The sequence below is a fragment of the Thunnus thynnus genome, chromosome 4 (genome assembly GCF_963924715.1).
Source record: "Thunnus thynnus chromosome 4, fThuThy2.1, whole genome shotgun sequence".
NCBI classification, from domain to species: Eukaryota; Metazoa; Chordata; class Actinopteri; order Scombriformes; family Scombridae; genus Thunnus; species Thunnus thynnus.
Genome location: NC_089520.1, coordinates 35414861 through 35430271, shown reverse-complemented (window position 1 = coordinate 35430271; position 15411 = coordinate 35414861). Strand labels below are relative to the sequence as shown.

General features: G+C 39.0%; 1 protein-coding gene across 2 annotated transcripts in view; it reads right to left on the bottom strand.

Annotated features, from left to right (window-relative positions):
• The window catches only part of cadpsa (Ca2+-dependent activator protein for secretion a), a 198649-nt gene that overhangs the window by 146740 nt on the left and 36498 nt on the right, over positions 1 to 15411 (bottom strand). For both annotated transcript variants that reach the window (XM_067588510.1, XM_067588509.1), the window contains exons 2-3: positions 14142 to 14255; positions 9108 to 9440 (exon numbers count right to left, since the gene is read on the bottom strand). In XM_067588510.1, the coding sequence (XP_067444611.1) occupies positions 9108 to 9440; positions 14142 to 14255 (447 nt within the window). The remainder of the gene's footprint in view (positions 1 to 9107; positions 9441 to 14141; positions 14256 to 15411) is intronic.

Genomic DNA, 15411 nt, shown 5'->3' with positions numbered 1-15411 from the left:
TCAGCGTTGTTGCCTGTTGCTTACACATACAGTATATGTGACTTCAGCACTCAGCACTTTAGTTCATTTTCAGCACTGTGATTCACAGAGTAACATATGAACTGGTGGGGTTTCACCCAGGTGTGAAATCTGGCAGAGTCAAACTCTCGGCTCCCATTGGACGAGACCTGCCAAAACCCACATGGGAATGCTGTCCCCTGGCAGTGACATCACCAAAAGTATAAACACCTAAGACACTCTCAAATTCGTGCTTCCAGCTGTTTCCACGGCTATGAGGGATAAACTCCCATATGTACGTTGACTCTAATTAGGCTGCTGGACAGGTAGAGATTTCTCTGTGTTCAACTGAGCATGTTACTGGAACTGAAGAAGAAGACTGCTATGCAACCCAGTGATCTCACCCTTTACCTGCAGAAGTTAAGGAGGAGGATAACCTGCTTTTCTTCTTGAAACCCGCCGACAGAGTGAGAAGACGGCCCCATCAGCATCCAAACTCCGAGGAACCGAGACGGACCCAAAAGACGGACTGAAACATATTCTATTCGCCTCCTTAAGCAATACAAGTAAGAGGGTTAAGTCTTGCCAAAGATAGGTTACTAATGTGTTATTTGAAGCTTTATTGCTGTTGTTGTGAAGTTGACGGACCATGAGTCTGGTTATTGCTGCTGAGAATACTGTGGAAGTATTATTGTTGTTTGCTGCTTGTTTTGGTTGTGTTTATCATGCTAAGCTGATTTGTGTTTTGTCCGATTTTGTTTGGCTGCTTTGTGTTACTTTGCCACCATGTGTGAAGCCAGTAAATTGCATTTTATCTGTTAGAAGGCCAGTGACCACGGTGGACAGATCACAGTCCATTTATGGTGTCTCTGAGTCATAAAAGCAATTATTGCTTCTTCCAACAACCGCTAGGATCTCTTTATGCTTTTGGTGCATTCAGCCCCTTTCTCCTCTTACTAACCACGCACATATACGTTCCAAAACATATTCATACACACATTTGGTGAGTAGATAACTCAATAGCAGAGCTTAGCTCTGTCTCCAAGCTATTGTATTGTCAGAGACACATGTTAAGCTGGCAGAAGCCATTAGCCATTGTCTCTGTTCAAATCTTGCGGTCACCTCCTCTGACCTGACGTATTCCCCCACATGGGTCCCCCCCACCCACACACACACACACATCTACATGTGCCATGTGCTTGCTTGTTGTTTATAGCTGCTTGTATTTAATAGTTTGTAGTTGGATGAGAGATGTTTATTGACTGAATTGCTATTGATTGTTAATTTATATTGCCAACGTTAATAAACTCTGTTATACCTGAAAGAGAAGTTATTTTGGTATTATTGTGGTAAAGGTTGGTTGCAAGAGTCAGTGCTCGGATTCAAACCTTCACTGTTTACCTTATGAATGTTCATGTCTCTCAGATATTGACCTTTTTAAGTGAACACTCCTTCTTGAGACTAGATCCACTGTTTGGTCCCTGACCCCAGGGTGGTGCCCCGTGATTAGTAATTCTTGTTAAAGAATTTTCTTGACTGTTAATAATTAATAATTATCTTTAATAATCATTAATTATTACTAGTAACCAAACCTGCTACTAACCAAATCCCAACACCATCATCACACCTGGAGCCCTGAAAGCGAGACAGTTCATTCTAGCTCAACCCCCTCTCTTTATGATGCAGGACAAACACTAACCCCATTTGGGACTGTCTCATCCACTGCCAGGGAGATTTGTTTTCCAGCATGATCTTTCAGTTTTACAAGATAGAGGTCTAAAAACTGTTTTATCTCATGTTGAAAGATGGAGAAATATACTCCATACTGAGTAGTCATATCATTATAGTTTATACACAAGGACAGTCCATCTTTAGAAATTAATTTACTAGTTATCATTCTGGAATCTATTTGTGAGCATATCCTAGAATGTCTCAGCTCAAAGAAAGTTATCTGAGGGAAGCAGAAATCTACACCAGAAAACAGCTAAATTTGGGGTGGGTGTCAGGGGACACAGGGGAACTAACCAACCATGGGCAGCTGCTGTCAGACTCTCTGTGTCCACTCTGGAAAGACAGAGAGTCCAGTGTTCGGTGGAGCTTTGACAGTCACTAGAAGCTCATTTATGGGCCTTGGGGAATGGTGGGAGAGTGTCAGTACATAGCCATAGCCCTGCTGTTTATCCTGGTTAACATTACTGTTCGTTATTGGCAGGCCCATGTGTTGTGTTTACTGCCACAGAAAAGGAATAAATCTATTGTTCATGTACAACGTTGTCTCTTCATTGTCTCTAATCAGGCTTGATAACAGCAGCAGCTATGTGTGAGAGACACAAACTGAGATTATAGTTAGCCAGTGTTCTGCAAAAATATTCAGAACCTGATACATCACAGTTAGGGACTGGCCTAGGAAGTTTGGATGAACTCAACAAGCTAATTTTGAGAAGAAAAGGTTGCTTTTATACAAAATATGTGTATGGTTGGAAGAATCACCTGCATTAATACCATATTGCAACATGAATATGCAAAAAAAAACACTTAGATGCTGCCTGTTACTAAAGATCCATCTCAGATGAAGGCTGGGGGGAAATGGGGTGAAAAAATTAAATTACTGGTATCTGTATAATAGTATAACAATTCTAAGGAAGTTCTGAGTATGTTGTGAGTGTACACATGAGAAGTGACGAATGTAAGCATACTCAAATATGTGAGTAAAACTGATTGAGTGCAGTGTTGATGTACTATATCTGTATTCACTGCAAATAGCAGTAATAACCATGGCAAATAAGTGCACAGCAAAAAAACAGGACCTCTTACCAAAATATGATCGAAAAACACTTAAAAAAAAGAGGGGGAGCCTGTCTCCCCTCATTCCAGGTAAATAAGAGTTTAATTTATGGTAGGTAAGTACAAATTTCCTCTACGCTCAGGCTCCTATGGCTCATAATATTCCACAACCATTGGATGGATCCAGAGAGCAGGAAAAGCTTTCACACAGCCATGGGTATCAGGACTTACAAATGAAAATAGCATATATTAAAATGATAATTCATTAAGGATTGCGAAGCAGCATCCCAAACGCAGAGTAACAGCCTCGCAATCACCAACAAGACCTCCCATTATCCCTTCCCCCACGTCTCCTTTCAGTGCTGTATTGGAACAGACAGCAGCGGATTTCTCAGCTTACACCTCATTAATTCTGAGTGGCTACTCGAGAAATGGCAATTGTCCATCACAAGAGAAGAAAAGGGGGAAAAAAGCTTCCATTTTGTGCCCCGGTCTGACATGGAAAGAGGTTTTTAGGCTATATTAGGAAACACACTGAATGACCAGAAAAATAGAAACACCTGTAGGATGTAATGTAATACAACAGTCCTGCAGTAAATACTACTGAGTTTTACTTAAAATGTCCAGTTTTTCTTGTTGATGTGTTATATGGTCTGTCTTAAACCTGTGTTGTGGTGATGTTTCATTGGTCTGCATTATATTGAAAGGTGTTTTCTAATATTTTGTCCACCTCATTTACATATATGAGTTGGGAAAATGTTAGAAACACCTTTTTTTAATGTCATGCAATCTGATACAACACCATCGTTGGCCACAGAGTTGTTTCATAAGAGTTATCTTGCCATAGGCTCTAGAATACAAATCATAAACAGAAACCTTGAATTATGAATGTTTTAAAAGGCAAAGTTTGAAAGAGGAACATTGTGGGACAAGCTATTTCGGGCACCCCTGGTTCCGGAAGTAAAAATACCATTCATTTTTCCCATAGACAATGTTACGTGACTCACAGTTTGAGCACTTCTACAACTTGGATTGTTATGAAACTCTCCCGGTTAAATCATCAGAACAAAAGATGAACAAGTGCATTTGAAAATATCTGGTTATTTGATAAAATCTTACCAAGCTAGAGATTATGGTGCTTTGAAAACAGAATCATTAGTTACAGCCCTAATCATGTTTACAGACAGTCACTGGCCTTAAATCTGTGCTTTGCATTTTGGTACATTATAACAGGGACATAACTACAAAAAAGTTATACTATAAACCTCTATATCCTCTGCCTTGTCTAGTACATTGTCCTCTGAGAATCCTTTGTATTGCCATGTACATTTGCATATTTTCACTCAAGAGTGTACAAATTAATCTTATTGTAGTATACGCATTGATGTCAAAATCACTGGTGAGTCTATTGTTAGGAAATGCCAACATAACCTTTGGCTTTCCAGTGAGTCATTTTATCTGAACAAATGTCATAAAATCAGTCACTCAGTGTTTTGTATAATTAACTGTAGGATTATTTATCCTTAGTTCACTTGAGAAACCGATGGTTACTTTTGTGGAAGATACTTTTAGCTTTGGGCAATACAACATCATTTTAAATGCTTTGTCAAATCCACATAAAGTATATAAATAGCAACAGTAAATACTAAAAATCTGGCAGTCAAGGATTTAGAGTGAAACAGTTTGTAGTCTTAAAACCAAAGCATGTAAGCCTTGGCTTCTCTGCCAGATTTCTATGGGTTTTTTTTCCTCCCACAGGCGTTTCAGTTTATGCCTAAAACATTTCACAGTTCATTCTACAACATAACTATTCTACAACCTTGAATAATCTTGTTTTGATTATATGCTTGATCAAAACATGAGTCTATACGTTTTAATTCACTACAGAGCTTATTTTCTTCATATAAAATTCTCCAGTCCCCAAAATAGTGCTGATATGATTAATCTATTAATTGATTAGTTAAAAACAGACCATTAATTGATTTATAATTGAACATTTTGAGAACCAAGAAATCAGTAAATATCCCAACCACTGAAACATGAAAAGATTTGCTGTTTCTCTCTATCACAATTTAAGTTCAACATTTGGGAGTTTTGGACTGTTGGTCAAACAAAAGTAATCTAAGAACATTACTTTGGGCACAGGGAACAGGTAATGAGCATTTAAATGTCAAAATTGTTGACGTTTTATTGATAATACTATTAATCTTCAACGAAAATAACTTTTAGCCATATCTCTTATAATATGAACTCCAAGGGTATCAAATAATATCAATGTCAATATATCTTCTGTTCTTTGGTCACATCTTCATATCAAGCAGCCCAGTGAGGAGTCTCAATCCCTAGACTGAAGGAGGGAATATGCTTCTCCTGGCTAATAGTAAATCTGTTCAGTCCTCTCTTGCTCTCTCTGTGATCATCTGTACTGTGTTTTATGACAGAAGAATGGAGGGTTACATTGTAACCCAGGTTCCCAGGCAGATGGACACCCACCTAGACCCCAGTCATGCTTGAGATTTCTTCCCGTTAAAGGTGAGTTTTTCATTTGCCAATTGCTTGCTCATGGGGAAATGTTGGGTCATGATCTAGACATGCGCTAAGTGATAACTTCTGTTGTGATTTGGCGCTATATGGATAAAAATTAAATTGAACTGAATTTACGACACATCACCTGTGGTGGCCACGCACTGATTAGCAACCCATGGTTATATAAGCACCACGCATGTGTGGCCTATCCAGTTAACCTTGATTGGAATATGTTTCGGAGCAGCTCTTAGCTGGAGAAATAGTCTCTTGACTCAGAGAACCTGGATTACAATGTAACCTTCAGTTCTCTTTCATGTCAAGACTGTCTCTCCACCCTATATATTCCATGTGTACGGGGACTCTGTAAGATACACCATGAGGAAACTAAGCAGATCCAGCTGCCCTTGAGGAGCCAACCTCCTCCTTTGGCCATCTAGCACTGAAACAAGGCTAGAATAGCCCTCACAACCATCCTCCATTGGCATCCTTATCCCACAGCCCGAACAGGTGTGGCCTACTGGGCTCGCCATTTTCTCAGCACAACAAATGAAATATGTGAATGCTTGTGGACTGAAAGGAAAGTATGCGCTAAGCGGCACTAATTACCCCCCATACAATCAGCACGAAGACATGGAAGCCCAGGTGGACCGTGGAGGCATGTCTGTTACTCAGCTTTTTTCCGTTTGTTTAGTTTTCCCTTGGGAATAACCCGAGGCTAAAGTACGCCTGTTTGTGTCCTCCAACTAGGTCGGACTTCACGAGGAGAATATGGCTGTGATTGCAGACAGTGCTGCCACCGATACACACAAGTCACACTTGGCCACAGTAATGTAGCAATCAGCTGGGAAGCATGCCTGCCGCTACCTCCAACGAAGTCGGATTTCAACACAATGGATGGATATGCGAGCAGACCAGCTTTCAACAGCCTGTGTAGGAAAGACACTGTAGCGATCCAGAGAGGGACCTGTAGACCATCTCTCCTACTCAATAGATAAGCAGACAACGCTCATGTCAAAACACACACACTAAAACTTATATAACCACGGGTTGCTCAGAGCATGGCCACCACAGGTGATGTATCTGAGAGAGTAATCCACATAAGCTCCCACCGTGGGGTCAGTCCCCGTACATGTGGAATATGTAGGATGAAGAGGTAGTCTTGAAATGATAGAGCACTCAAAATTTAATTATTCTCACTTAAATCTATTTCTCTTGTCAGACAACTGAATGAGCGGGAAATTCTGACATGATCACCGCTCATAATTGCTACCTGTTATACACGCAAAAAGTGACTCTGGCGCTGCTGCACATCGCCATTTTATGATTGCAAAGTTGTCTAACAAAATCAACATCAATGGGAACACCTGTATTGAGTTATTGGCTATATTCACATCTACATCTACATTCTTATCCTTTGGGGTATCCAAAGTTGTTCGACCATCTGATAAGCACTTCTGATGGAGTATACCGGTGCCTTTAGTGTGCACATACTGTAAGAAACCCTCCTTCAGCCATTGTTGGAATGAAACAGTGAAGGGAATAGAAAAGATAAAAGGAGCTCTGACAGTGAGCACTTTCTGCAGTGATGGACTGAGTTCTGACAAAAGACTGGCTGAGTACCTGCAGGCCAGCCTTCAGCTGCCAACGACTGGACACCATTATTACCATATCAATCTGCCTTTACAGCCCAGCTCTCTGCCCTGTTATTATCATTACACTCTGCATATATTAATAACTCATTTTCCATCTAGTGCCACTGATGCAATACCTGGTACTTTAATAGTGGATCGTCTATGTATAGAAGCCTGTCTTATTGTTCCTCCTCCATGCTCAGACTGCTTATCTGCATTCAGTTTGCCACAAAACCTGAAAAGTCTCCACACACATTGTTCTTCTTGTGCTAGCATTTTTGGAGATGTATTGGGCTTCTTTTGCATTTTCGTTTATGGTTTCTTTCGGAAACAGTTGCTTTAAGCCCTTTTTATTTTATACAGGTCCTTTATGCAGCCCCTCAGTTTAGCCCCTGTCTGAAACAGACTGTTTTAGCTCCTGTCGTTTTAAGAACCCCCTCCCAATGAGCCCATTCTGTTCTGACTGGCCAGCTTAATTAAGCATTGCTGTGCACATTAACCTCAAGTTTTGGAACTTTGACCATGTTTAATATCTAACATTATGACAGTATATGAATAACAAAAAACCACAAAAACTGTTGACCTAAAGGCTCAGAATCACAAACCCATATTTTAAATGAAATCGCTGTATACAAACAACACTATAGTCAAGACAGTTGGTACTCTTTCTGTCATATCAAAAGTATATTGTGGTGATGAGAGACTGTTAATTATGGCTAATTATGGCTAATTTTATATTTCTTTATAAAATACTCTCATGTTTGCTGAGGTCACTGTTGTCATTCCTCCTCTCCATACTGGCCAGGAAGAAATCCAACTACAGTGAAAGAAATGAGGGACAAAATCCACAATCCACATTTTGTGCAAAAATGGTTTTTAAATTTCAGCTAAAACTTTAACATTCTCAGTTAAGCAAGTTGAGTGTGTATCTTCATGCTGGTAGCTGTGTATAGGTTTATAACTGGTGTTGTGTCTCGTGGAAACACAGAGGTAATTTGGTAGTGAGACAAAGACTGTAATTTCTCAGGGCACTTGATTGGTGTAGCTCAGACTGCTGATGAGATCCATAGACTCCGCCATTTCCCATAGTGTAGTTGCTCTAAGAAGGGATCAATTCATGGCCAGTATTGATAGGAGGAATGATAGAGAGGCAGCCCGGCTTCGGTGAACTGGTGCAATTTCCAGGAATGGAAATGTATTCAATGATACCGACATTTAAATGTCATTACCTGACCCACCAAAAAGAAAGAAAGAGAGAGAGAAAACGCGTATGCATGATCAAGAGAGAGGGTGTGTGCATGGACAGACACAGAAGTGAAACTGAAACTTTTATCTGGTACTTATTCAGTGTAATTCTCAGGTTTATCAGTGAAGTGTATGAACTACACGGCAGTAACAAGCAGGGTGACAGCTAGCCCCTTTTGGTTCCCACGGAAAAGCTTAGGGAAGCAGCTGTGCATTGTTCTATATCAGAGTAAGTTAATCAGTTCAAACCAACCAGTTAGTCTTAGTCCAGTAAAGTCCTTTCTCTTGTAAAACTGAAAAATATAGTTTGAAAACACATTTTTATACTGTATATGTCACTTATCCAAGTGTAAAATGGGCTCATTGTTGCCCCTTGTGGCCATTGGAGGTTGGTCCCACCCCCCAACCCCCCACCCAAAAAACCAAACCAAAACAAAAAAAAAACCGAGCCAATCAGAGTACCACAGGCTGAGCTAGGTGGTGAAAAATTGTCATGGCGATTGTCATTGTCATGGTCACAAAAATGGCCAACAAGTGGAGAAATAACTCAAATCAAACCTGCCCCTAGCAACCGCTACCACTGCTTCTCCAGTATATCTACTGAAAATGATGTCAACTGGATGGATATGGCAGCCACCACTGATTGGTTAGGGCAAACTAACATCCCCTCACCCCTGGATAATGAAGTCAAAGTAAATGACAATTCAATCTGAGTGTTGGAGTAATTTGGAATAATGGTTTAACATCTCCCTCAATCTGCTCCGCATATATGAGTCAAAGGACACACGTAGGTATTCTGTGGGCCAAACACTAGGCATAGTGTCTTGGAATTAATGAGGACAGATGAACAGACATGTCACACACACATAATCCAAAATGCAAGTTTCATATCATCTGTAAAAAACACTAGAGTTGAGGACTGACCTGGCAGGCATTATAGAGGAGCTGGTGCTCAAACTTCTTGATCCCCAGGATCTGCTGAAACATCTCATAGAGCTGGTCTTTGCTGAGGATGAGCTCGGAGGCGGCGCTGGCTGTCATTCTCTGCTGGTGTTTCCTGGGGTCCTCTTCACCACGATAGATGGTGTCAAACTTGGCAATCCACGAGCTCAACACCGTTTCTTTGCTCAGGCCGTCGATCTCAGGCAGGCTGCGCACCCGCTTCTCTATGTGCTTCTTAAAAACCTCCCGAGAGTCGCTGGCTGAGCAGCCACCGCTCTGGACCATCCGAGACACACGGTCACTTTTTAGGAAGACCTGCAGTCAACAGAGTGATTTGTGAATTGACAGACAAGTTTTATTTTTGTATCCTGTTGTAATCTTTCAGAGGGGGGTGAGGACTGTATTGGTTGTGTTTTATATGTGGATCTCTTAGTCTTATTCTTTTTTTCTTTTCCCTTCTATTTCTTCTGTATAACTCACCTCAATGCAACATGCAGTATCCTATTTTGACTTTTTCGACTACTTGTGTCTCTGTGTGCATTTATCCATGATTTGTTTACATTATATACCTACAAAAATGGTATAATAAATTGATCAGAAAAAAATAAAGGGCAGTCTTTTCTAATTAACTGTACAGCAAAGAGAATATTTTCAAACAACAGAATAGAAGAGACTTTGAGAATTTTTTTTCATCATTCATAAAAACAGCAGCTTATTTCTGTAAGCATGGCTGGACTAACTTCCTGGTGGGCCTCCCCTTCTCTTTGCAGTACCAGTTTTCTATGTTAGAATACTACATGGTCCAGATTTGCTGTGTGGTAATCTGATTAAATACATTAATTTAGGAATAAGCAATATACTGTATAAGCACACATTTATTTATAATAATTTATTGATGTATAATAAATTAAATAAAACTTGTATCTGAGTGGATTTTAATCATCAGTACAAAAGTCTCAAATGTTACTACCTCATTATCAATATATCCCATACATTAAAAAGCCAAAACCAACAATGAATTGATCTACTTACAAGCATTGTGTGTGTATCAAAGTGTGATATATCTTATTGCTCTGTGTCACAGTGCCTTATGTTGTCCAAAACCTATTAAAAACACATCAGTGAGCCACACTGTTGCACTGGGTGACATGTTCCTTCATCACTATGAACACACACACTAGTTTATTTTGACTCAATCTCACACATACTGTCCTGCTTCCAGAAATACTCTCTAGAGCAGAAAATGTGGACTAATCCACCGCTGAAAATAGTCCCCAACAAATGCACTATTGCCTACTGTTTGAGTAATGTTTGTTAAAAAACTACAGTGCCCAGCTGTTTTAGAAAATTGCTGAGCCTTTTTTTAGAATAAAGGTATACGCAGTATTTGTGTCCTGGTTAGATTTACATCTTCAGTAGGAACAAATAGGTTTGGGGTACCACAGACAGGGTATAGTAAAGCACTGAGAGACAGACAAACTAATTGCTGGTTTTAGTCTTTTCATGGTATCTGTTGACAATTAGAAAAGTATAGAATAAATCCAGTCTTATCCTTTCATGAAAACACAGTATTCTCCTAGCAGCTCTTATACACAGTGATTTCTTCATTTTACAAGTTTTTCACCAATTAAGAGAAAACAAGAAGAATTTCAATCACAAACCAAACATTTTTGAGTTGAGTGAAAGCTGATTTATATTTGAGAGACTGTACAGGCTTGTGATTGATAGATGGTAAATTCCTGTCATCTCTGACCTCTCTTTTTCTCTATCTTTCTATTTCTGCCTGTCCCCCTATCTCTCCCTCTCCTTCTCTGTCTGCCAGCCTCAGTTTCAGCCTGAAGATAAAGCTGGGCTGAGAGCTTTAGGTTTAATTGAATTGGATAACCTGTGCCACCAGCTTCATCTGCTAAATATCACACCATTCTCATTTGGCTTGCTTGTGCTGCCACATTAACTGATAAGGAAGTGCCAGTCAATGTGTCAGCACCACCAACTAAACCTTGTTTTGCTAAAGCTCCTCCGAATCCCCAAATGTCCTCCTTTGCAACACTTCTACTTGGATGAGCTTTTATGGACATAATTCACAGCGCAGCAGAGATGATTAGTTTTAAAACACTGTGACTGAAGGAAAATTTGAAAAATCAGGAACTGTACCTTTAATATTTATGTCATGTTTCTATCCTGTCATAACGTTTTCTACATGGCTATTCTATATTAAGTAATGCAAATACCTACATAGTTATAACTCAATGAGTTGTACTATACATGTTTTAGAACAGCTTTTTTTGGGAAAAAAAAAAAAAAAAGTTTTGTGCGATTTGAAATTATTTGAATTTTTTTGCTTGTATGTCCACAGGTTTTCAACACACGTCGGCAAAATATCTGTACATGGATGGATAGAGAGTGTCAGCATTCCAGGGATATAAGAACCATGACAGGACATTTTGAGCCTAAATAGTGTCAAAAAAAGTTTGAAAAGATCATATTAACAGATTTTGTCACTCTTATTGAGATTCTTTCTCTTTTACTGGGGATAATCTAGTTCGTAGTTTTGAAACTACAGTTCCCATAATGCTTTGGGGGATAAAGGCAGGAAGTAATGTTGCCATGGAGTCAGTGGCTGTGTCCAATATCCTCCCTTATTCACTCATTCACTTCTCCCTATATAATAGACACTAAATAGTTTACTCAATAGTGAGCAGCAAATCAAGATTTCAAACACTAACTAATCATCTTCATTTCGCGTCATCACCATCAGCTGTCGCACAACAGTAATTTTCAGCATTGCATTATGGGATTGTTAACAGAAAGTAGTGTACATGTCATGAACTCTACTTTTTCATTCCATTGTGGAATTTTTGAGGGCACTATACAGTGAATATATTAACATACTCAGCATTCAGACAGTCAATAAAATGGCAGATGGTAAATATCGAGCACTATATAATAAACAGGGAGTAATTTTAGATACAGCTAGTTTGAATTAACCTGAGCTCTGTTTCCTTAACCTATATTCGTTTATATTCTGGCAAATTTATATCATGAGAAGTTTTGCTAAATGAACTATTAGAATGTCCTGTTTGCACTGTAACCATAGACAATCACTGCATTATGTTGATAGTGAATAAAACCAAAAGATGTGATTATTATAAGATCTGCAGTTATGAGGGGGGTCTTTATGGATTTTGATCCAAGTGTAAGTCACACTGAATCCAACAAGATGTGTTTCATGTCTTTGTGCTCAGTTTTGACTGAGTTGACAGAGTGTGCTTATTGATGCAAATAGCATTGCAAAGGGTTCATCTTTTGTGGGAGGATGTAAAGAACCATAATTGTGATAACAGTGAAATATTCTGTCCAGTGAATGATAAAAAATATCGGCATCATATTATCTGTGTAAATGTGGTGAAGAAGAGTTTTGTTGTTTTTTTTATACCCATCTTGTGGATTTCAAAGTGGATATTAAAATAAACAGCTGTCTTAACTGAGAAAACGATCTGACCACACTCCATTTAGTACTTTTTCTGAGGTTTTTGATCTTATCACATGATCTTCATCAGCAGGCAGTTTGCCCAGTTCTCAGAACTAAACTACTAAATGCTTTGTGGTGGAATTGTTTTCTCAACTGCTGTTTCCAAGGTCAACAATAAACATATCCTCAACCTTTAGCCAATATATATGTAAGAAGTCCTTAAAGTGCTCAGGAAAAAATAGAAATTTATACATCAACAATTCCAAAACGATTGATCATAAAATATGATATAATCAAAAACTCTATCAAGGTCCAAGTCAAAAACAAACTTTGAATCTCAATCGTCTTTATGTTTCAAGAGACTTTTAAGGAACAAAAGTGCAAATTACAGCTTAAATGTCTTCATTTTCATTTTGCAGAATATGCAATATGTTTATTCATATAAAATAGTGAGCAGAGTTATTAGCATATGCCTTTTGGAGATGAATGTGAACCTACGATGGCCGCAAAACTCACAAAAAGTGTGAAAGGCCCTCTCTAGAGCCAGTGTTTGGTTTGTCTGTTCTGGGCTACTGTAGAAATATGGCGGCCTCCATGGAAGAGGACCCACTCCCTATGTAGATATAAAGGGCTCATTCTAAGGTAACAAAAGCACAACTATTCTTATTTTTAGGTGATTATACACAATATTATGTATACTATATTTCATTTTTGCCAAGTCCATTCTGCCAGATGCCACTAAATTCTACACACTGCACCTTTAACACAACACTTATCTTGTATGATGCTGTATATCCGGTATCCTTGTCTCTGCTCTTGGTCTCTTTACTAAGCATTCTGCTTGAACATAATTATTCTGTGTTCACAGTAAATACAGTAGCAGCACTAAGGCCGAGACCTTTGACTTGTTATTATTGGCCTCTCGTAGTGCCAGCGATCCAAGAATTGAAGCTTATTCTACTCACTGTGAGTCACTCCAAATGTGTCAAATGCCAAAAACAGTAAATGAACAGTGGAATAGAGACTGCAGTGAGGATCCTGCCTCTTCTTTCTACACTTTTTATTTCCCTATTCTATTCTGGGTGGATAAAGCCCACTGAATCCTAGCCATTTGGGAGCACATTATTAAGACTGCCCTGAGGAGCTTAGCGCATGCTCTGCATCATTTCTCAGAGCAAGACAAGTTATCTCCACTGAGGTTTGGATACTTTTCCACCCATTATTAGTTTTCCTGCTTGGACAGATTCATTTAAACCAGAGAAGGCTCAGTGAGAGGAATTTAACAGCTTGCAAAAGTTAGAATAGACAGTTTCTATTTATAGTAATCATACAGAATTTGGTATTTAACTAATTCTACAGCAAAGTCAGAGGTCAGCTACAGCTACAAAAGGCACTGTCAACGGCTTACAAAACTAAACAGTATATAATTAATATGTAAATAAATTGCAAACAATCAAAATGATTCACCTGAGATGAACAATAACTAGATTTAATATACGTAGGTCTTTTGAGTATATATTGTAGATTTAGACTCCCTGACTCACCTCATAGTAGCTCTGGACGGCGTTGATGAAGGCCTCATCTGCCACAATCTGTGTTTCTCCATTGAGGAACTGCTGGAAACGCTCTTTGACTGTCTGCAGCTGCTGCTTACTGATCTGAGGGAGACGTTTAGAGAAAGAAGACAGGGAGATTATTGTAGTTAATGAAAAGCACAGCATAAACTTTAAAAATCCCAATCTATATTTAAAATCAAAACAAAACATAATCCTTTTGTCATTAAAATGGCTTGCAATTACAGAAATGTTGTTCCTGTTCCCTTTTCTTTCTTAAATATTTATCCTTTATGCCTAGATAAAAATCAAGTTCCAGTCCCCTGGAAGTATGTCTTCTTGTATAGACATGAAGATATCAGTTTGCTATGGCTAAGAGTAATGGTGTGGATCCAAGCCACCAATATAATGCTCACAAAACAAAAGAGAAATATGGAGAATGATTTTGAAAACCACAGATGGGTGGATCAACATGAGAAATTGTGTTTGTGCCTTTAACTGCATAAATAGCAAAAGTATTGGGTGAAAAATGTTCAACATCCAAAAGAGGAAAAAATCTCCCTGTTAGCTCAGCTATTAGCATCTAGTGATATGGTGAGAGCTTTGGGTTTTAATGAGGTGGTGGATAGTTTTGCAAAGATAAAATTAACATGTTGAAATATTTCATAAACTCAGTTATATATGATCACATGTATATGTTCTACTGAGTCATCATCCTTCAACAGAAACAATAGAGCACTACAATGAAATGACCAATAAGAGCCTGCCCCCCTGCTAGGAGACTCCACACCCACTGGCCAGCTCCCGTCCGCAGCCCTGGTAACTGTTACCATGGCCACTGCAGGAGAGGAAGCAGTATGAGATTACAGCTTCCTTAATGGGGGTCAAAGTTCACAGTTCAGATGAATGACAGGAGAGCCAGCTGTGTGCTACTGTTAATCCATAATACATCAGTGCATTAAATGAAGAAGAGGTCAGATGGAAATATGTACAGTAAACTACAGGTTTTCAAAGTGGGAGGCAGGCTTCCCCAGGGGGGCTCCAAACAGTTTCAGGGGAGGCTCAGTGAATGGAAGTGAAAAAATAATATGTTAGTTATTATATTAGTTATCAAAAGGAGATCACATAGAATAGCCTAAATGTGTGTGATTTGGTTAAATAGACAGTTCAGAGATACAGTATTTTGGGGGAATTTTACTGTTTTTCCCACTTCCCCTTATGAGTCAGAAACTCGCCTTAGAAACTTAGAAACTTGCCTTAG